Source organism: Anopheles coluzzii, chromosome X (assembly GCF_943734685.1).
Source record: "Anopheles coluzzii chromosome X, AcolN3, whole genome shotgun sequence".
Taxonomy (NCBI): Eukaryota; Metazoa; Arthropoda; class Insecta; order Diptera; family Culicidae; genus Anopheles; species Anopheles coluzzii.
The window spans coordinates 1,627,722-1,650,934 of NC_064669.1; the positions used below are offsets into that span (position 1 = coordinate 1,627,722).

General features: G+C 46.5%; 2 protein-coding genes across 7 annotated transcripts in view; both read left to right on the forward strand.

The window, feature by feature from the left end:
• Positions 1–16,711, forward strand: part of LOC120958964 (signal transducer and transcription activator) — a 40,212-nt gene extending 23,501 nt beyond the window's left edge. For 3 of the 6 annotated variants that reach the window (XM_040382063.2, XM_040382078.2, XM_040382070.2), the window contains 6 exons: positions 24–997; positions 1,073–1,196; positions 1,680–1,803; positions 1,885–2,374; positions 2,468–2,807; positions 7,222–8,449. In XM_040382063.2, the coding sequence (XP_040237997.2) occupies positions 24–997; positions 1,073–1,196; positions 1,680–1,803; positions 1,885–2,374; positions 2,468–2,807; positions 7,222–7,999 (2,830 nt within the window). In that variant the 3' untranslated portion in view covers positions 8,000–8,449. Of the gene's footprint in view, positions 1–23; positions 998–1,072; positions 1,197–1,679; positions 1,804–1,884; positions 2,375–2,467; positions 2,808–3,223; positions 3,242–4,343; positions 4,976–7,221; positions 8,450–11,286 lie in introns of those variants that run through there. The other 3 variants (XM_049605078.1, XM_040382087.2, XM_040382093.2) reach the window with 3 other exon arrangements.
• Positions 16,712–18,904: 2,193 nt separating this feature from the next.
• On the forward strand, positions 18,905–22,197 carry LOC120955943 (high affinity copper uptake protein 1). Its single transcript, XM_040377211.2, has 3 exons — positions 18,905–19,563; positions 19,636–19,829; positions 21,875–22,197. Exons 1-3 carry the CDS (start codon positions 19,504–19,506, stop codon positions 22,074–22,076), a joined length of 456 nt encoding a protein of 151 aa, XP_040233145.1. The 5' UTR covers positions 18,905–19,503; the 3' UTR covers positions 22,077–22,197.
• Positions 22,198–23,213: the final 1,016 nt, after the last annotated feature.

The following is a 23,213-nucleotide window of genomic DNA, read 5'->3' on the forward strand; positions in this document are numbered from 1 at the left end:
CATCTTTTCCCCCCACTCCACAGCAACGCGCCGGTGTACACGAACGACCAGGAGGCGGTGTACGAGCAGGATGCGGCCAACTTTCTCAACCAGCTCATCATGGAGCTGGAGCGGACGGCGATCAACCTGCCGGAGAGCAACTTCACGATCAAGATACGGCTGAACGAGTCGGCCCGGAACTTCCGCCAGCTGTTCTCGCACAATCCGGCCCAGCTGTACCAGCACCTGATGAACTGTCTGCACCGGGAGCGCCAGTGCGTCGCCTACCCGGACGAGTGCGTGAACGTGCAGGACCCGGAGGTGACGGAGGTGTTCAACGCGGTCCAGCAGCTGCAGATCATGGTGCGCACGAACGAGAACGACAACCGGAACCTGATGAAGGAGTACGAGCATCTGCTGCTGGAGGTGCACGAGCTGCAGAAAAACCGGGCCCAGCTGGAGACGATCGAGAACGCGGAGATGCGGGCGCACGCGCACAACCAGCTCGCCCAGCACCAGAAGATGGTGAACGATCGGCTGCAGCTGTGCACCGGGAAGCGGCTCGCGCTGGTCGACGGCTTCCGCAAGACGATCCTCATCACGGACGAGGTGCAGAACAAGGTGCTGAACAAGTATCTGTCGCAGTGGAAGATTAACCAGGGCTTTGCCGGCAACGGGGCGTCGATGATGAGCGCCAGCAACCTCGACACGATACAGGCGTGGTGCGAAAGCCTGGCCGAGATCATCTGGAGCACCAAGGATCAGATCCGGCTGGCGATCAAGAACAAGTCGAAGCTGCACGTCGAGCAGGAGGACGTGCCGGACCTGCTGCCGCAGGCGATGGTCGACGTGACCAACCTGCTGAAGATGCTCATTACCAACACGTTCATCATCGAGAAGCAGCCGCCGCAGGTGATGAAGACGAACACGCGGTTCGCCGCGACGGTCCGGCTGCTCGTCGGCAACACGCTCAACATCAAGATGGTCAACCCGCAAGTGAAGGTGTCCATCATTTCCGGTGAGTGGGTTGGTGGGTGTGGGTACCGTTGTGCGATGAGACGACCTTACGATTGACGCTTTTCGTACCTTACAGAGGCACAGGCACAGCAGACGCAACAGACCAACAAAGCTTCCGAGCAGTCGTGCGGCGAAATCATGAACAACATCGGCAATCTGGAGTACAACGAAACGACCAAGCAGCTGTCAGTGAGCTTCAGGTAAGCAATTGAGACGCACTAGCATCAAATATATGAAAAAAAAACTGCTCCAAACTAGAATTAGTATTAGAATTATCGTTTACCAGAGCAATACATAAAATTATAGAAGTGTTTTATGTTAACAACTGTGAACTTGATTTCACTTGCTGTCGACAGCAAAAAAAATATCAGCAGCACAAACGATATTGCTCATTATTCAAGATTTTACTCGTTAAAAGAGGTTGAGCATTTAGATTCGCTCGTTTTGCGAAAAACTTGTAATAAGAGGCAGTGCTGCAAAGTTGCATTGGTTACACCAATCGTTTTGAGTATCACCTCTGATTATCACAATTGAGTACGTGACGCGGACATGGATTTTGTTTCAGTCAGATTCTTTTATGACATTGACAGGGACATTTTACAGCACTGGATTTTACTGATTAAGAGAAAAACTTATATATACGTAGTACAGTTTTAACGCCATTATTTTCATCTCCTCACTAGAAACATGCAGTTGAAGAAGATCAAGCGCGCAGAGAAGAAGGGCACCGAGTGTGTGATGGATGAAAAGTTTGCGCTCCTGTTTCAGTCCAGCTTTGCCGTCGGCCATGGCGATCTCGTCTTTTCGGTCTGTATATAGCAGCACGCCCGTTAACGGAGCAAGCCATCGCTTACCCATTCACCTTCCCTCTCCACCCACGATTTGCAGGTATGGACCATCTCCCTGCCCGTGGTCGTGATCGTGCACGGCAACCAGGAGCCACAGTCGTGGGCCACCATCACCTGGGACAATGCGTTCGCGGACATCAACCGGATCCCGTTCCAGGTGCCGGACAAGGTGATCTGGAACCAGCTGGCCGAGGCGCTCAACATGAAGTTCCGCGCGTCGACCGGACGTTCGCTCACGGCAGAGAATATGCACTTCCTGTGCGAGAAGGCGTTCAAAACGAACCTGCCGTTCCCGGTGCCGAACGATCTGACCATCATGTGGTCGCAGTTCTGCAAGGAGCCGATCCCGGACCGCTCGTTCACGTTCTGGGACTGGTTCTACGCGGCGATGAAGGTGACGCGCGAGCATCTGCGCGGCCCGTGGATGGACGGCAGCATTATCGGCTTCATACACAAGTCCAAGGCCGAGGACTATCTGCTCAAGTGCCCGCGCGGTACCTTTCTGTTGCGCTTCTCCGACAGCGAGCTCGGTAAGTGGGCGAGCGGCGCACCGCACGGCAGCCGTTTGGGGACTTTTGGGATCGAATCTGAAACGTTTTGTTTGCGGTTTGCACCAATTTTAGGTGGCATTACCATCGCCTGGGTAAACGAGGGCAACGACGGGCAGCCCCAGATACTGCACATTCAGCCGTTCACGGCCAAAGACTTCTCCACCCGGTCGCTGTCCGACCGCATCCGCGACTTTGACGATCTCTTCTACCTGTACCCGAACAAGCCGAAGCACGAAGCGTTCGACCGGTACACGACGCCGGCCGGGCCGCCGCGCAACAAAAACTACATCGCGTCCGAGGTGCGGGCGGTACTGATGCCCGGCCCGACCAACAACCAGATGAACAGCTTCCCGAACACCCCGTCCTACAACATCCAGTCGCCGGATGCGTCCCGCGATACGCCCTCGACCGGGTAAGTACTGCTCCGGGGCAGGAGGCGCAGATGGAGGGAGCGAAAAGCGTATTCCGCCTTTCCTCCACGGGGCACGTCATTTTTTATCTTCATTTTCATCTTTTTTACCTTGATTCGCTTTCTGCATGCGTAGATTCACCTGCGAAAGAGAAGAAAACGGGAGAGAAAAAGAGAGAGAGAGTGAGTAGGGATAGGAAAGCATGTACAAATCCTATTCCTACCTATGGAATGGAGGCTAAATAATGCATGTTTGTGTGAGCGAGAGAGAAAAAGATGGTTTGCGGGTGATGATGTTTAGTTTAGTTTATGTTGGCATTAGAAAACAAATCTCCATCCTCCCCATGTTCTCCTCTTTCGCAATGATTTCCCTATCCCCTTATGATTTATCAGTTTTATCGTTTCATCTTTCATTTCAGCATGAGAGCATATCATTGGTATTATTACTAAGTTTCTGTGCTTGCTCAACCCCTCCCCCCCATTGCTGTTCTCCCCCATCTCTCATTGCACTGTAGATAGATTGTAGATAGATATATGCTGCCTGGCATGATGCATGTTCCTGTAGCACACGCTTTTAAAACGATTTCTTTGTATTATTTTATGATTCGATTTTGTTGTCTTTTGACTCGTCGTTTTGACGAAACGGCTGGAGCAGACTGGTTTTTGTTGTTTGCTAGTATCAATGTTCTGAATGTTCAGCACCGTTAACAAACACAATTACGAAGCTTTCTCAACTGCTGTATTATCACTGCATCTGATGCTTATGAAAACATTTTTTTTTATTCTGATGAATGGTGTTTTATAATGTGTACCATTCAAACAAGCAAAACACATTTATTATTTACATGTTATCCAAATTTTAAACATTTTTTTTATACATCTTTCTTCTCAGTTTGTAACTACTTCCATTTTAACACTGTTTCTAGACGACAGCTTCTTGTGAAAGTTCATATGTACATAATGTTTTCTCATGCTGCTATGGCAAAAAGCCGTCATCTAGAAGTAGTGTAATTGAATATTCACAATCATCGTCGCCAAAATTTGGTCATATCGAACCAACTGAGTCTATTAGTAAAACGCGTGACATTTTTGTTTTAGTCTCATACGAGGACAATTTAAGAGACTATTTTTAATTCTTCAAAAAAACTTTTTTTTAATAAACATGCTTGAAATTCTTGTCTTGACTCAACTTAGTTGAAAATAATTTTTCAAAACAAAACAATGAAATTAATTTCCTCATGAAGAAAAGAAAAATACTAAAACCATTAATCTAATAGAATGTTACGCTGTGGTTTGATGTGATCATCCTCATACATTATTATTCGAGTTTTGTTGTAGGCATTTTTTTTTGTGTGTGGTTGGTTGTAGTACATATATTGGTATTGGTTGGTGTAATATTAACACGTACCCTCCATGTTGTGTGTGTGTGTCTATGTTTGTGCCTGTGTGCATATTGCGTAAGACAATTTGGCCCGCACCCATCAAGGCACCGCTAACAAAAACCAAACCATTTCTTTCGTGTTGCTTTTCCATTTACAGCTATCAGAACAGTACGATTATGCACCTTTAGTCATTAAATTTATGCTAAGCGCTCCTCAATTAACACTAACCCAAACAACTAATACTACTACTACTACTACTACTGCACCGGGATGCGCGCGCGGACCGTAAGAAACAGTGGGAGAAACGGTGGGTGGCTGGCCGGCCGGAGGCGCTCCAGCGCGCGACGCCCCTTCCCAGCCGGCAGGAAGAAAGCAACAGAAAGTGGGGCCGAAAAGTATCTATGCACGATCGTTGCCTGCCGTCTTGCGCACACCTCATCCTATCTCCCACGTCCAACCCCGTCGCCACCACGTGTGTGCTGCGCGTCCGGTTTGTGTTTGTACCGCGGATATGGGTATGAGATGTGTTGCGCAGGGCGCGGTTGCGGGACGATGTTTAAAAACGATTTTCAATTAAATTGTGATGTATTGCCAAAAGCGCAGGAGAACGTAGAAGTCATCCATAATTCAGCTGAGGAAGGAAATAGTAAAAGTAGAAGAAGAAAATAGCTAAAATGACTTGACCGCTTTTGCGCTGGTAGGTTCCTAGGATTCTCTATCCTTCACCAAGAGAGAGAGAGATAGAGAAAATTAGTGTGTATCGCTTATCGAACACCGCAAATCACAGTACCCTTAACACGAACGATAAAAAAAAACTCATAAATACCAAAGAGCAAACGAACTAAAGGGAAATGCATAGATGATTCCTGTCGTCTGTGTGTGACATCGCCAACCAAATGGAAAGGCGATTTGCAAAGAAAACACTTAAAACCCAATATCGATGCGATTTCATTGGTTCCCAAATATGTGTACTAAACAATGTCCTGTTGCAAACAACACTGTGTGTGTGTGTGTGGATGTGTAGATTGGATCCAATCCGGAACGAACCAAAGAGGGGAAAGAGTGTCGAAGTGCTCAAGTGAATGGAGTAAAAGAATAGCACACATGATAGCCTAAATACAACCGGTTTCAAGAACAGTTGATACTTGTCGATAAAGAAAACAAACATACAAAACAGTGCAACGCATCTGATTTCTTAAGAGCTTGATATAAATGAAACAATTATTATTATTATTATTATATATATATACCTATATCTGAACACTGAAGTGTGGGTGTGTGACTGTGTGTTTAGCCCCAGAAGCCTAATGAATCGGGTTACCTACACATGGGCCCACCATCAAATTATATGCATAAGTTGTTTACAACCCACGGAAGGACACAAGCAGCACACTGTCTGTAAAACGTAGCTAATGGTAGAGCAGATATAAGATATATATATATATATATATATATATATATATATATATATATATATATATATATATATATATATATATATATATATATATATATATATATATATATATATATATATATATATATGTCTTATATAAGTAGTAAATGGGACACCTCGGGAAGCTTTGCAAGAGTAGGAAACAAAAGAAGAAGAACAAAAAAAAACAACGAGCGGTTGTGAGGAGAGCGTGCCTCTTGATATAATAAGCATTTATATTGGTCGTGTTTTACAAACCCTCTAGAACTGCGGCGCTAGCAGCACCGCTTTGTAGTAGCAGCAGCAGCGACAAAATCTCTTAGACCGTTCGATAGGAACGCCGCAACAATTAGTAACTTGTCTGTGTATGTATGTGTGCGTTAAGAGCAACGTGCAAAATGCAGGACAAAAAAAAACATGCCATGTGTTACTGTGCGTGGTTGTGGGCTTTGCAGTTCTGTGCTACGGTGCTCCCCGCAAAACACAAGCGGAGAATCGCTTTTTCATTACTACCAGACCTGCTGTACTCTCTCAGCTAGTTTTACAGAAGCGTATATTACGTCACATAAGCTCCGGAAAGGTTGGACACCTCTGGCGGGCGCTATTCGAACCACAAACTATGGAAAGTACATTAAGAGGGAAAGGTCCATGAGTGCTGTGTGGCGTCTCGCTTTTCACGCGTTGTCCCCATGTCCTCCAAGGGGTGGGGGGGGGAGGGGGGTGCATGAACACATACACATTCATGTACACTAAAAAACCCCCTTTGGTGAAAAGGCGCCGGGTACAAGATGTTAATTGTGTGTGTTTATGTCCCTCGCCTCGTTTCTTACTGTTTACCTGCAACACTCATCTTGCTCGCTCGGTTTTCACTGTGACTGGAAAACACCCGGAAGAGTGGGGAGAGGAAAGTAACGGCTCCGCTTGCCTGTGTGTGTGTGGCGCTTTGCTTCGTGTGTGTGTGTGTGTGTGGTGTGGTGTCGCGGTTTTTGTGTGTTGTACGTCCAATCCATACCACCATTTTCAAACGCGGCGGCTCTGCTCTCTGGCACCCTTTGCGCTGTGTATCACACTGTCTATCTTTCTCACTATATCTCTCTTTCATAAATCCACACACACACCCACTACAATTGGAAGGACAGGCAGTGCAAAAAGAAGAAATGCAATTAAAATGTTCCTTTCCTTCACGTGTTTTGTGCCATCTCTCATACCTTCATAAAAACCTATTTGAGCGCCAAAATCATCTCTCCTCCCCAAAAAAAAGGCATACCGCTTCTTGGCGCGTTTTTGTTCAATATTAGTGTATGTGTGTTTGTGGGTCCTGTGTATCATGTGATCATGGCAGGGGGAGATAACCAGTCGCGCACGAAACTTCCATTAATTTTCTCGTTTCTCGTTCCTTTCCTCATATCTCTCACTCGCAACGACGCGCAACGGTGTGTCTCATTCACCACCCAATGCAAACAAAAACACTGTGTGTGTGTGTGTGTCTGTCGGGCGTGCAATTTGCCCCCTCACACACACCTCCGCACACTGCGCACCCACACCAAAAACACCCACCATTTACCACCACCCTTGTGGCGCGAATGCCTTGTGAGCGCAGATATTCGGTGAGTGGACGAGCGAGCAACGCCTCGGCGTCCTGCGGCCTGCAGCACCGGTACGTGTCGAGCTTCGAGCCGTACGTGCAGTCGGACGGCATCGCGCAGTCCGTGCTGGCGGCCGGGACCGGGGCGACACTGTCCGGTTTGGTGCGGCCCCCGCCCGCCCTGAGCGTGCTGTCGACCAGCAGCAACTGTAGCAGCAGCACCACCACCACCGCCGGCGGCCACTACCAGCAGCACCAAGGGCTGATGGAGCAGCACCACCACCACCATCTTCACAATCATATTTCGAACCACCACAGTCCAGCACCGGGCAGTCAGAACCACGCCTACCTGCCACAGCAGCAGTTTGACGACGCGACGGCGTCGCTCAGTGAGTGTGGCGGTCACGATGGCACCACCGAGCTACGGTCGCTACCGTCCATGCCGGGCGCCTTCTCCTTTACCGGCCGACCCTTCGCAGACAGCGGGAACAGCAGCGAGCGACCGAATCTGCCAGTAGAGCATCAGCCGAAAGGACCGAGCGTCCAACTGCCGCAACTGTCCGCGGGTCACACAAACAGTACGGTGGCGGCAGCGGTGCCGGCGGCCATCACCACCACGATCAGCAGCAGCAGTAGTAGCCGAAGAGTGGACAGTGGAGGTGACGGTATCTCCTGCGCATCCTCCCGCACGACCTCGCTCTCGTCCGCCTCGACCGCGATGGAGCAGCAGCTGTCCGGTTTGGAGGATCTCAGCAGCTGGCTCGATTTGAACAACAACGCCAGCTGGTCATGAGCGGGAACGAAACGAAGGGACGGAGGAGATCGTAAGGAGGCTGTGTGTGTCGTACGGGCGGGATGAAAGAATGATAGCTGCGTCTCTCTCTCTCGTCCTCTGTGCGCTTTGTGATTTGCAAGTTTGCCCCTTCATTCTTTCTCTCTTTCACACGCACACGTTTACACCCTTCCCCCCCCCCCCCCATTCGTTCGCCTACCTCCTTCTCTGTATCTCGGTATTTCTCTCTAACGAACCGTTTCGACTGCGGAGTGCGGGAAGAAGCTTCCGCGAGTGCGAGAGAGAGAGAGAGAGCGAGGTGTGTCGTGTTAGGTTAGGTCCTCGGACTTCGGAAGCCTCGTCTTTGCTTTTGGATCGCTTGGAAGGCGCGGAAACCCACGTTGCACGTTAACGCTGCTTACTCGAGTTAAGTTTGTTTCGAAATAAATTCCACGTCGGTTTTGCCCCGAGCGCGCGCCGGTTTCTTTTGTTTTGCCCCGTGCCGAACATAGCCTAATGGGTGACGTCATGATGAACGTGCGCTGGGATTTGTGGAGAGCACGCTGCGGGATGGAACGAGGAGCGCAGAACTTAAGCAACGCACACACGCACACATACACACTGGCACAGGGAGGGGGCAGTGCCGTTGCTCTGGATTGATTGTCCGATTAATTGGTTAGAGAGGGACAACCTTGCCGTAGCTCTGGAGGAGCTCGCAAAGCCCTCTCGGGAGCAGTTTTCAGAAGAATTGGCGGATGCAAGCCCGTATTGTTGTATCGTTGGATCGTTGCTGTGTTTCACCTACGTGTTGTAAACCCCGCCCTGCGACGCCCATCGGGCTCACAATGTTACTAACGTAGTCTAATGAATAATGGGTGTGCCGGAGGAGTCAGTGATAGAACTAGGTCCTCACCCAACTGCACTTGTACATGGAAACCCCGAGTACTTCGGCAAAACTAGAGACGATTGGTACCAGCATATGTATATGAGCATAAGCCATACATCGCAAAGTAGTAAGCGGCAGCAGCTCTGTGCCTGTCGTCCTAGCTGTCAATGTCCTCTTTCGAGGTACGCTCCAGGTGTTTTTAGCAAACAAGCAAGATACAAAGACATAGCCTAACCATAACTTGCTCCACTCCTTGCCCGGGGGAACTACTCTGCGTTAGCGTTATAGGGAAACTCGTGCTGTAACGCGTTACAGCGTTACCGAGTTAGCGGAAGATAGTGCTAGTATTGCGTTGCTGTTGATGGATGTTGTTGTTGTTGTTGTTCTTTTTTCTTCGCTCACATCGTTACTGTTAGTCTATAGGCAAACTGATTTTATGGTAGTCTCCCAGCGCCTTCCCAGTGCAGGCGAAGGCGCGGACGCTCAGAAGAGTATTCTAGTCATACACACAATCCACACTGACATATGCACAAAGCAAACATTTCAACCTGAACAAGGGGGGAACGTTTGTCCAACGCTGGTTTTGAAGGGAAATAACAAAAAAAAGTTAGGTCATGTAAGATACCACTACTACTACTACGAACTACTACCATTAGCTAGTCGGTAATGCACCACTTATAGGTTCACACATAATACTACTCTCTGTAAATGGTAACTGGTGGGGGGGGGGGGGGGGCGAGTCTGTGCAACCGCTCTTCCCAGGGGGCTTGTAGCACATAACAACACAAACCCCCACACACAAAAACACTGTATGTTTAAAATGTATCGAAGGTCTGTTGCGCCTAATACTGTCGGTTGGGCTGTAAAACAAGACAGCAAGCAACACAAAATGGGAAGACAAAACAAAGAAAAAGAAGAAGAAGACATCTATAACTTACTCTTAACCATTCGCCTTACCCCCCCTCATCACCACACACTCCCGACGGCGTCTCCCTAACTGTGTTAGCCGTATATAATATGTGTCCCGCATCCGGAGGAAGGTAGAAGAGGCATATGATAGGAAGAAGATGATGATGCAGAAGAAAACAAAAAGAACAAAAACCTAATTGTGATGTTTATATCAAACACAGATGTGAGAGCTTTCGTCCTTCAACGTACCTTATTGTGGCAGAAGTTTGCACATGACTGTTATTCGAATTTAACCATAAGTGTCCCATCACACGTGCGCGCCAGTACACGCCACACACTGCACTCTGACAAAGCAGAAGCAACAAAAAACCCCATTCATCATAAACAAGCACACACACAAGTACGGTATGAAGTGTACCTTTTAAACAAAAAAAAAAAACTATAGTAAATGTGTTGGTTAGTTTGTGCGCACACGTTTGAACAGAAATGTTCAAAAAAAAACCTGCAAGCAAAGCGACACACTAGGTGCAATAGTTTTAAGAGAAAGAGAGAGAATGAGAGAGATAGTGTAGAGCTAATATGGATCCTGGATCCTTGATTTCGTGTTTTTGAGGTATCAATTAAGCGGCCCTCGAGTAGATAATGCAAATATACACAACCACAAGAATGTGTGGGGAGAGAATTTTAAAGTAGCCGATAACACGCACACACACACACGCACAAAACGAACGTTTTAGTAGTAGCACACGCTAGCTTCCTTTGTTTACTACCGAGCCGCTCCTACGCTGCCGGTGAACGTATGTGAACGTCGGTGTAGTGTAACCATGGCGGGGAGAGAAGTATTTGTCTATCCTTGTAGAATGTGTACGGTAAACAAAAACAAAAAAATAACACACGCTCATACACGTACAACTGTTCGCACTAACACAGCCGCTCGTACTAACACACACACACACCCACACAATCAACGCGTAAGCACAGTTTGTAAGTATTCAGTTGCTTCGGTATTCAGTTTAGGCTCCGATGCGCCAGGAGCGGGTTCGTCTCCTGCGTTGTTGGGCGCCGTCAATCCCCGTTACGTTGTCATGTCCTTGTTTTGATTTAGTCTCTCTGCTCCCCTACCCTTGCTCGGGTCACTTACATTACCATTTTTCGATTTCGTTTCTGCACGCTCTTGCTCTCCTTAACACCCATCCCACCCACACCCAACCCAACTACATTGTCTGCTGGAGATATTATGTTTTAATGTGATTATTTTGTATCTTTCCTCTTTTTTCTCTCTCTTATGTGTGTCCTTTTATGACGAAACAACAACCAAAACTCAAACCGACCGATTTGTGGCCGATCTCCCCACATCCTCCCCCCCCCCCCAATACCAACAAACCAACACTTCCAACACTCGAACAACACGACCACTACAAACACAACACGACAATATGATATGCGGAACGTTGTATGGCACACATGCCAACCAAAATGGTGTATAAACCACGTGAACCCCACACCCCTGCAGCTACGGTCAGACAAACTACGGTCAGGTGCCCGATTTCGAGCTCGAGAACATTGGCATGTTTTCATCGCAGTACCACTAAAGCCAGCGCTGGCCAACCGACGCACAGCGCCGCCATCGGGTAGCCCGGGCCAACTCGTTGCATAGTCGAGATATAGTAAATGCGTCGACACGTGTACCTTCCCCGCGGGGGTGTTTATTGATGCTCGAGACCGCTGGACCACGCTGGACCCTGAATCTCTGGACCATCCGGCTACTACTTCGGCTAAAGCAAGTTTGACGACACGGTGGGCACGGGAATGTAGGTGTCTCTGGGTGGGGGGTGCACACCGGGATGCAAAGCAGGAGTGTGTAGTAAGCCCCCCTGTGTAAGCGACGAACCCGCGCGGCACACACTGTGGCAACACACGGCGATGCTTGATTGTACATTTAAGCCAACACACACCTGTAGCTTAAGGAGCAGTGTGTTACGATTTACACTAAATGTAGTAGTGCTATGTCGGTTAGGATAGATGGGGTGGGAATTTTTGATCCGTAAAACAAACACACGCACACACACACACACACAACTTGCAGCCAAACACACTCACGCCGGCTCTATGCTTTCCGGCTTCATCTCGATCCAGCACCGTGGAAGGATAGATGCGCGCGCGTACGTTCATCTTGCCCCCCCTGTCCGGCGGCCAACCTGTTCTGCTCGAACCGACGATGCGAACTTCTTACGTCGAATCAGCCTTTTTATGTACGTTCTAGCTACCCAAGGAGTGGTGCAATGTTTAAAGCAATCCCGTGTAAGCGCATTTCCAAAATCATTCGCCTTCTTGTAAGGAGCAGTCACAGCCACAGTCAGTATTAGCTTTATGCAATGTTTTTCCTGTTAAAATTGTTTGTTTTTTTTTTCGTTTTACTGTGCGTTTTATTTAAAATGTCATTGCCATAGCTGGTTTGAATTTTTGTAACGTTTCATTTCAAATCCAAAAGTAACTGCTAACCGTAATCTTGTTTTGCGTGTGCCCACGGACCACATTTTACTGTAAACCTTACGACAAGCTTCGATAACAAAAAGGCCAAAGCGACAGCGTTTCTATTGACATTTCTTCAATCCAACATTAACATGTGCTCGAGCACAAAGGAAGAAGCGGCTTTCCGTGTTTTTTTTTTTACTCCAAACAGATCAAACAGCAGAAATTGAAAACTCAAAAAGCTTCAAATACTGTGCCATACAAAATGCTTTCCGATGCCTTTTTTTTTGGGTGAGAAAATCCATCCAATCCTGTTCTACAACATTTCGAGCTTCTCAACTCCAGCACGGTGGCCGGGTAGAGCGGAACACGATCGACAGACGTTGGCGGAATCTTTTCCAACACGGTGACACTTCCGGCGAGCCGAAGACTACGTCTTTTAATGCTAATCAATGTATGTCTGTTGTATTTTGCGCGTGTTTGTGTATCTATCTATGTGTTGTGTGCGTGCGTGTGCGCAATTATACGTATAGTATATAGTATAGAGTGTAGTTTAGGAGAGTGCAAGGGAGTCAATAATGTCTAGCCGTTACGAAACGAACTTCCCGTTTATAATACTATAGTAATACCACTGCTAAGGTTATGCGATCCTGCTACATTGCTAAATGATGTTTGTCTGCGTATGTTTATTATGTATTTGTGGGTGTCCGTGTATGTTTCATGTGTTCCCCGATGCAACCTTACGCATACACAGTACGCCTAATGCTATATGCAATTATAAAGTGCAAAACAATGTGCGGGGCGGGGGAGAGTGCAGTGCCAGACGTCAGAGCGCTGCGACATGCTGGGTGTGTGTGTGTGTGTGTACATAAATTCTTCAACGAGAAACAAGAAAAGTTCAATACAATAAAACCTTGCAAGGAAGAAAAAAACAGGATAAACGAAATCAAGCCAATATTATGATGCATTCAGTATATGATTGACCTGCACAGAGGTGTGCTGCTAGTAGATTAAAGTTAAAAAAAAACACACACACACACTAACAACACACGAATCGTAAGAATGTACAGTTAAGGAGGGAGGGGCGTTAGTGCAAGGTCGAGCGACCCGCTGCAATAATCGACTGGAGGAGAGATGCTCACAGAAATGATCGGTTTCACCAAAATTTTAAACAAAAAAAAAAAAAAAAACAAACAAGTAAACAACCACAAAACTAGAGGCAACGAAATGTAGAACGTCAACCGTTTTTTGATAGATTATGCAAAGGAGGGTGGGGTAAACCGTCTGTGGCAAACTTGGGGATAGGATGGTTGCTTTGATTCTTATTTACACTTGTCTATTTATCTTCCGGCGCGCCCCGTATTCGGAATATCGGTACCGCCGGATACACCCGATACCCACACAAACACACATACACATGCTGGAGGAGGTTTAATGAGAAAAGCTGAACAGATTTGAAATTTATAAAAAAAATATACGAAACAGGCTATAGATAGAGAAGGCAAGAGAGAAAACAAAGGAATGGAATTGAGTGCACATGTTTCTCATACAAGCTAACCTTGTTGTCCAAACTAGAATACTAGGATGTGTGTGTGTGTGCAATGAAATGGTCCAATCGAAATGTGCAAATTATATACCGACATAGTCCATCCGGCGCCGCTGTGCGTTTAACGTCACTGTGCACGGAAGTGCTAGGGCATAGCTAGTAGTAGTGCAACTTTACTGCGTAGTGTTTTTTTTTCGGGCCAAAAGGGAGAAAAAGGCAAATTATTGTTCTTTAAGAGAGACGTAGAGCAAAGAAGTATGTATTACAAAAAGATACACACACACTAACACACGCATACGCAGAGAAAAAACAACGAATATTAAGAGAGAAAAAGAGAAAGTAGAAATAGTAATAGCAAAGAAGTAGCATAAGAATAATAAGAAGAAAACACACACACACACACACACACAAACCATACATACACATAACGTAAACGATTTGGAGAGATTCCCCTGCTGCGTGTATTTGTGTGTGTGTGTGCCCGTTCATGCAGCAGCATGTTTCGGGTTGCTTTATACATGTGTGTGTGTGTGTGTGTACCTCTAGCCCCCCCCCCCCGCCTCCCCGTGTGGAGGTCCCTTGTGCAATGGTGTTTCCCCCCCCCCCCCCCCCCTACTGTTAAGTGAACAATCTTCTGAAGATGCACATGCACACATACATGCATACACACGCAAACGCAATGATGTGCGCAATGGCTCGCAGCAAACAAAAAAAAAAGGCGCGGGGGAAAGAGATATCGTGTACTGATCTCTCCGTTTAGCGAGCTCTAAACAATATTAGATGTAGTTATGGCAGGCAACAACAACAACAACAAAAAGGAAAAATAAACAGCAAATCAATCATATTAAAAGAAAGAGATAGAGCCAAAGTAACATTTTCCATGGCCCTTTCTCTCTCTCTCTCTCTCTTACAAAAATTAAAACAAAAAGGCGTGTGTGCGTGTGGATGCATATGGCATGCAAAAAATGGAATAAGTTATGTGTTGTAACGTCCAAAGAATTGACAAGCTATCGGAAGAGCGAGCGAGAGAGAAAGCGAGAGAGAAAGAGTATAAGCAACGAACCCCAAACAGCTGTTTCACGGTTTTAAGAAAAAAGCAAGACAAATGCTTCCCTTAAGAAAGGACAATGGTTGATCCTAGTCCTCCTCCCTCCCTCCCACAAAGGAAAAACGGCCCTACAAAACAAGCACAACGCAATCCTTGAACGCGAGCCTACAGCAAGCAAGCCAGATATATTAGAAATGCCATAACGTTCGCTGCTAACCCAGTAAACCACACTCATACGCATACATTGATTTATACAAGCACATTCACACACTGAAATAGAACGAAGTAAGCTTACTGTGCGCGCACTAGTCAATGCCGCCAGAGGAGAGGACCACGAAAAGCAGCCCTTCGATGGGGGTTTGTTTGCAGTTTGCAACAACGAATGCAGAACCACTTCAGCTCGTGTGTGGTTAGTAGGGGTCAGTGAACAAACGAAACGAAACGAAAATCTACGGAAACAATTTATGCGACCGAGCTTTTTTGCTATCTACACACCAACACACACACACTGTTGTTTGATGTTGCAGTGTGAGTTGTGTGCGGCGGCGGGGTGGACCCTTTAGCGGGGCTTTTTCAGATTGCCTATTGCTTAGTGAGTGTTTCCTTTTATATTGCTTACTACTAAGCCACTGTTAAGGTACATTATTGAACGTTAGATTGAGACGAATTTTATAGCAAATGTTGTTGCTGTTTTAGTTAGAGGTTTTTTTTTTTGCACGAAAGCGGAACGGTTTTTGGTTTCAAACTAAAAGCTAAAGGGGCTCTATGGTTAGTAAAGCGGGCGGGGCTGCGTGTCAAGGCAGGAATTACAGGGTGTTTTGCTCTAATACACGTTTTGCATATGCGTTAGGTAAAATGTTATACTTTCCAATCAACTGCGCTTCATCAATGTGTCCCACTGACTTACCTCTCTACCTCGATGAGAAAGAGAGAGAGAGAGAGAGAGAGAGGGGAAGAGAAGGGCGCCCAAACAAACAAGATTGTCATAGCACAAATAATATAATTTTCACAAACCTTAGCCCCTTCTTCGCGCACCAACCAGAAGATACACGCTGCTGCATACAGGAGAGACAGCCGGATGAACTGCGGAGCGAGCAAGACAAACAACATTGGTGGGCTCCACATTGTTGATCTCTGTCCCAACAAAAAAAAAAAAAAAACAACTACAAAAAACGACAATAGACGGTTAATATTAATAGAAGGTGGACCGGTTGGACACGCATTGTCTCTAGCAGCTTAGATCGGTTTCTTTGGCAGTACTAAGAGGATAGCAAAAAAAAAAAAAAGATGTATTTCATTTTCTATATTTTCCTAGCTCGCAGCAAAATACTTTAAAATTTTTTAAAACTAACCAACTACTCTACCCCATACCAGACCCCCCCGGGTGATCGCCTGGTCTAAAGTGTGCACGTGCACTCAATGGGAGGCAGGTGGAATGTTGAATTGATTCTAAGCAGCAAAAAGATAAACCTAATACAGTCTGTTCCCGAGGCAACGTTCCCCGATTTTTCGACTTTAAAGCAGTTTGATTTTTTTAAGCAAAAATTTATTCTGTAATTGTATACTGATTTTTGTGACACATGAGCTGTAGAAAATTATAAAACCACGTAACTCGGGAACAGACTCTGTACTAAACAATAAATGGGTATACGATGCAACGGCGATTTAGAACGATGCGCGAGGGAGGAAAAAGCAGCAAAACGTATGAGCGTGTATGTGTGTGTGTATGTGTGTGTGTGTGGGTGTGGGTGTGTGCGTGTATGTGTGCGTGTGTGTGGTCTCGTGTACTTTGGAATTTTGTTGCTACACAGCAAACAAACAAAACCAACAATTGTGTATCTGTTTAAAAAATAAATTCAGTGTAAAAAGGTACTCCGCGCCCTCTCGGCGTTGGCGTCGTGACACCGTGGGTTGCATGCAAAATATTGAGAAAAAAATGCCCTGCTTGAGGCAGTGTCTGGCAGATCGGATGGTGAACTGGTTTGTAGTAGTTTTGTATGTGTGTGTGTGTTTGTGTGTGTGTGTGTGTATGTGTAGCTGTTGCGTAGTTGTAGATGTGTTTACCTCAGATACTCTGGCTGGTATTATTGAATCCGTTCGTAGCGGGAACGTACGGCGCTCACATGAAATTCTAGGGATGGCAAGACATTTCTTGAGCCCGCTCCTACAACGCCGCGGTGAATAACTGTAGCAACCATCTAGTACGTTCTAGTGAGTGTCGGGACGTATGCCGCCAGCTACGAACGGATTCAATAATACCAGCCTCTCTGTCTGTTGCGGGCGTCAACAATCAATCAACAATCAACAAACTAAAAAAAAAAATCAACAATCAACAAACTAATGGATTAAACTTTTTTTCCCACCAACGCCACAATTCGTTACACCCATCGGTAGTGTCGTGGCCCGTCCAGTTTTACGCAACGCCAACGCATTGCGCAACCAGAAAATCATCCCCTTGTTCAGCAAAATTGCAAACAAAATTGTATACTTTGAGAATATCTCGTAACTGTGTGACGAAATGCCGGTAAGCTGTGCACGATACCCCCAAAGGTTGCAGATCAATTGGTTCTAATTTTTTATTTTTTCTTTTTTTTTTATTTTACAGTATTATGTGAGTTGCGAATTATGGCATTTAAGGAGATATTTTACGTCGCTTCTGTATCCTCTTAGTCTTTCAGTCCACAGACCGGCAGCAGCCAAAGCGTTGGACTGGACCAACAGATGGCGTTAATGGCGTTGTAAGGAGTAGGAAAGTGTGTGTGTAGCTTGTTCTACAATGCCTTTTCTTTTTCAAAGGCAGTTTTAGACAAGTTGAGAACGAGTGTGTGTGTGTTAGCCTGGCTATAACGATGAAATGTGTGAATGAATTATGATAAATTTCTGAGACAGGTAACCTAGAGTAAAGATAAAGTAAGAGGACCTTAAAACTGAGGAAGGAATCGCAACATATGGAAATTTAAATCACAAATGTTTCCATATGTTGCGAACGAGAACGCTCAGAGCGTTTGTTTTGTTATTGTTAAATGGTCCCTCGTTTAAGTGCAGAAAAAAAAAACATTTTCCTTTATATACAAATACTATTAGATAACGAACACGGTTGTAGAACATATAGAACATTTGAACTTCAAACAATTCCCCACAGTAAAGCATTAAAAGCGATCTAAACTAACTGAAATCGGTCTAAAATGCATTATTTGGTATATAATATGTATACTTGTAGATGCGATTGTCTTTGTTGAGTTTGTTAAAATTTTATGAACTTTGTCACGATAAAATAGGGGATATATTTAATTTTTTCGCATTAATCTATATGCTAGCAGTTTCGAATTAAATAGTCCTTCATTTAGAGCAGGCGACGACCAATATTGGTTTGAGTCTTGGATAAAGTACGCCTAAATGTATGCAATCCATTTCATAAATCACTAGCCTGCCATAAAAAGACCAACTGTTGCTTACAAAAGGAACCAAAAACACGCGGTTGAGTACGAAAATGAAGATATCGGTAAAATTGTTATGGGAATAGTTCCAGAAGCATTCTAAAAAGTCATTCGTGGGATTCTTTTCCGTCTCTCTCTCACACACACAATCTCTCAACCTCGATTTATAACATAAGCACGTCATCTCGAACTAATCTGGCAATTAAACGAAATCAAACCAATCTTTAAATTGGAATGCTTTTGCTCTCCCTTTCCTCTGTTTGCTCCTACCGACCGGCTCCGGTTGGCAACAAACCCGTCCACTTCCAGTACTGCCCGCACAATGGTGCGGAATCCGCGTTGTCCGAGTCCGCGCGATCCCGGGCCTTTTTTCCTCCCATTTTGCACACGGCCGCACGTTCGCACCGGCGGCGGCGGCGCCCCAGCTCGTGTTTCGGGTTGGGTTCGGGTTTTGCACACGGCACTAAGTTCTACCCGCGCCTCTACCGTGTATCCCACGGTAGAGTCGAAAGCAATAGGTCACAATGCGTGTTATCTTCGCACGGTCGATTGTCTTGCGATGGACTCCGAGCGGTTTGGATCGCGCGAACGAAGTACAGGGCATTTACCGCGACAAAAACAATTCACCGTCTCTTCCCACCCCCGGTTTCGTTGTTCCAGTAGCATCCTTTCCGTTCCCAATTGCCGCTCGCGATGGATCCGATCGGTCCGAGCGGCCGGATGGATTTGTGTGCGGATGGGAGTGGAGGGGGAACTCTCCCCGCCAGCTGATAAGCAGCGTCCGGGCTGCACACCTTTTGGGCTGGATGGTTAACGCAGTGCTTTCTTATCAGCACTTCAGCGTCTTCGAATGGGTATGACCGTCTTGCTTTATCGATGTCTCCCGGCTGCTGCCCCATCGGTATCGGTGGTATCACACCGGGCACGACATCTAATCGAACGATTGCGGCTTTGTGAAGGGCTCTGGAGGAGTTTTTCCTCTTCTTGTATCACTTTATTGAAGCTTTATAAGACACCGAGTCGTTGCGGTTCGGCACGCACCAGTCGTTGCTATCCGTCTGTACGGGGTTGTGCATGTGCTCGCCATCAGCGAAAATCTCACCCAGCGAAGACGTCCTTCTGCGCGAGAAGTTTGCAACCTGGGGACTTCGGTTAAAGTCGGTTTGGGTGTGATTAAAGTTTAGGACATTGCAGCCCGGTGCCATCTATCAAAGCAAGCAGCACAATATGGACCACAATCATGGCGGACCAGACGACATGGAAATGTTGTGCCCGATGCAGATGTCTGTAAGTACGCCAGTGTTAATGCCCCGCTGGAAACCCTCCCGAGTTGGTAACGCTTGACAATCCTTTGGCCAGTTCCATGCGGGCAGCTGCGAGGTGATCCTGTTTCCCAGCTGGGCGACAACGGAGGTCGGTGCGTTCGTCGGTGCCGTCATCGGGTTCTTTCTGCTCGCGTTCGCGTACGAGGGGCTCAAGTACGGCCGCGAGCTGCTGCACTTTTCCGATGCGTCCAAGCGCGGCGGCGAGGTGAACGATAAGCGTACGCTCCGGTAAGTAATCGGCTGGAGAGATGGAGAGAGTGGGTCATATTGAAGTCACCACGGCCACGAGCGATAAGGCAGAGGTGTGGTGTTGGTGATGCCAGGTAGTGCTGCCGCATCTACGAGTCGTTTGTTGCGCCAGGGCACACTAGGGCTCAGTTACGGTCTGCTTGGGGGCACACAAATTTACGGAATCAATTCATGAATCTTCGCAGAGGAGTGATTCTAATTAGGAATTCATGAAAAGATCTAACAATCCCAACAGATTCACCAAGATCTAAAGTATCATGAATCTTCAAGGAACATGGATGCAATAACATGATCAATCCATACAGACATTGGAGTGCCTTTGAAGACTCACTGCTTTTAGCGTTCCTACTTCAAGTCTTCTTTTTTTCATATATTTTACAAAGATCATTCTGAAAGATTCCTAGTTCCAATTGGAATGCTAATTAATGAGTTCTTCCTGTGCTGTTGTTAAGATCTTCTTGTAATATTGCGGAGTTGTTCTTTTTGTTTAAACTTTTTTCACTCTTTACTTCGGTCCAGGAATCATTAGATAGTTTCAATCATTGAGGAATCAAGATTCTTAAGTTTTGAGAAAGATTTTGAGATAGTTACAGTTCAAAATTCATTAGGAAACCCTTCACGGAGTTTTTTTACCAATGCACAAGTTTTGAGATAGTTTTTTAGATGGACACAGTAAAACCTCGTTGGGCAACCCTGTATAGAGTTGTTCTTTACTTTTGAACTATTTTACAATTTTTCATGACTCATGAGTCATTGCACATTTCAGCATTTGAAGAAACATAAATCTCAAATGTTGCCTTCCCGCAGAATCGATTCACTTGAACGATTCAATGTGATTCATGAATCTGATTCAATGCCGCCCATCTCCATTAGGCCGCACGTCTTGGCGCGCTGGCTAGAGAGCGCGCCGGATGGACGGACACGTGCCGTGCAAAATTAAAAAAAAGCGATTCGGAAGCGACGTGGAGAGCGGAAGGCTGGAGAACGGGTTGTTGGGAAATCCTTTCCTTCCGCTTTTGTTGTTGTTGTTGTTTTGCTCTCGTCTTTCCCGAACGGAATTTTCGCTTTCATCTTGCTGTCGTCGCAGCGCTTCCGGGTTGTGCGGAGGGTCAGGGCCGTCGCTGTGGCCCATTCACGCACACTTTGCCACTTGCCAGTGGTCGTCGATTGATCAAATAAAGCGATTTATTAATTTCGAATTCCCCCTTCCATTCTGCTTGGTGTGTGCCACACGCACGCACGCGCTCACGTAAAGCGTTTCGAGCACTCTCCGGGTGCCGTTGTAATGCAGCAGAAAAGGAACAAACAACGAAAATGAGCGACAGCAAAAAAAAAAAAAAGGAATGAACTTACCTTTGAAGCTCGGCCTCCGTTTGTACTTTGTGAGGTTGAGAGAGCCGATCGGTCGCCATTCGCTCGTTTAAACGTTCACACTGTGTGCGTGCTCCAAGCATCCTTTTGCAGAACCTACAATCAAAGCGACGCGCTGCAGCGTCCCAAGATGGCGGGGGCCCCGGTTTGAGGGCGTCGTCAACAAAAGGCGAATCACCGTTTTTGCATCTCAGCATCGGAGGTCCCAGAGGAGGCTTGGAGGAGTGTGAGTGGGTTGCTTCCCTTCTACAAGACCGTGGAGAATCGGCATCATCGACAGCTTTGTTGTGAACCTTTTCTGCTCTCCCGAAAGGTCTCTCCGGCACACCCTGTTTGCCTATGTGTGTGTGTGTGTGTGTGTGGGATGGGTGGGTGGGTTGGTTTGTGCGCGCACATTTCGGGACGAAAAGTGTTTCATCTTTCTTTTGATCCTTTGAGCGCGTAATATGAAGCCGGGAGGGGGGGGTTTTCTGCCTTTTTGGAAACACTCAAAACCACCCATTTGCGTCACGCATCGACACACACACACACACACACACTCGCTAGGCTTTTATCCTTTCGAAACGGTCGACAATTCGCTTTAATTTGCACCTTCTGCTTCTTTGCCTTCTTTTTCTCCTCCGCTCCCCACATCCACCCCCCTCTCCTCACAGGCAAGCGCTGCTGAACCGGGTGCACATCATCCAGACGCTGCTGCACCTGCTGCAGGTGAGCGTCTCCTACCTGCTGATGCTGATCGTGATGACGTACAACTGCTGGCTGTGTCTGGCGGTGGTGCTGGGCGCGATGTGCGGCTACTACGTGTTCGGCTGGGTGCGGAACAGCTCCGTCGACCCGACCGAGCACTGCAACTGAGTGCAGAGGGACCTCTGCGCCACTAGTTCGCTACCGAAACGGCCTTCAACTGCCACAATCTGATGAGACCTCCACTTACTGTTTTGTAGTTTCTAAAATAAATCTCTAAGCATGCATAATACGTACGGGAGGTTTCCCCTCGTTTGTTGTGTTTTTGTTGAGAATAGTGATGATGACAGATGCGTTTTCTTTGAATTTGCAACCATACGCAAGGTACAATTTGTGTGAAGCCAAACTAGGATAAAAAATGGTGATAAACTATAATATTGCATACCTTTTGGCGCTTATAGAGCATGCCGATGAGACAATATAGAAAATGGGTAAAAATTCCCGCCAGAACCCCAAGTGGTCTTTTGGGACAGAAAGAGCTTAAAAGCTTATAAAAAATACTGAAAGAGCTACCTTTGGCTCTCCACTTTCACTTTACCAGCTTGATGAAAATCTCTATAAAAAAACGAAGCGCCTGAAGCTATGCAATACTACACTTGTTTTCTATTAGTTTTCACGCTAGTAGTCTTCGTAGGTTCTCCAAGATGTTGGGTGCCAAGATGCAGCTTCCCAGCCAATGAAGGCGCCCGATCACCGACAGGTCTTCCTTCGTCTGATACAGCTATCGAGCTCGGTGTGCTCCGCTGCGCCTCATGGTAAACCGAGAGTCACTGCCCAACACCTTCTGGCTGTGGCATCAGTTCGACTTTACGACCGTAGAACTTTTAACCAACTTGAGATTTTAGGCCCTCAAATTTTACAAGGCCGCCTCCGCTGTTTCGTCTTCGTTGCATTGGTCATCAATCCATGGTTTGTAAAATTTATTATCAGACAGCGATGAAGTTTTCATCAAAATTAAACAAAAAACCCCTCAACTACCAAGCGTTTTGAGCGTTTGCAATAGAATTGCTAGAAATTGTTTAATAAAACATTTCAATGAGAATTTAGGTTGAATATATTTCGAATAAGCGTACACCCAACTGAAACGCGAGGCCGAAAGGATTGGATTGAGGATCAATGCGACGAAAACAAAGTACCTGCTTGCCGGGGGCTCTGTGTGTGATAAAGCCCGACTCGGAAGCAGAGTATCAGTTGACGGTGACGATTTCGAGGTGGTAGAGGAGTTCTGCTACCTTGGTACGATCGTAA

Coding starts and splice junctions, on each gene's coding strand:
- LOC120955943 (XM_040377211.2), top strand. CDS start 19,504: ATGGACCACAATCATGGCGGACCAGACGACATGGAAATGTTGTGCCCG. Junction 19,564..19,635: donor TGTGCCCGATGCAGATGTCT/GTAAGTACGCCA, acceptor TCCTTTGGCCAG/TTCCATGCGGGCAGCTGCGA. Junction 19,830..21,874: donor AACGATAAGCGTACGCTCCG/GTAAGTAATCGG, acceptor CTCTCCTCACAG/GCAAGCGCTGCTGAACCGGG.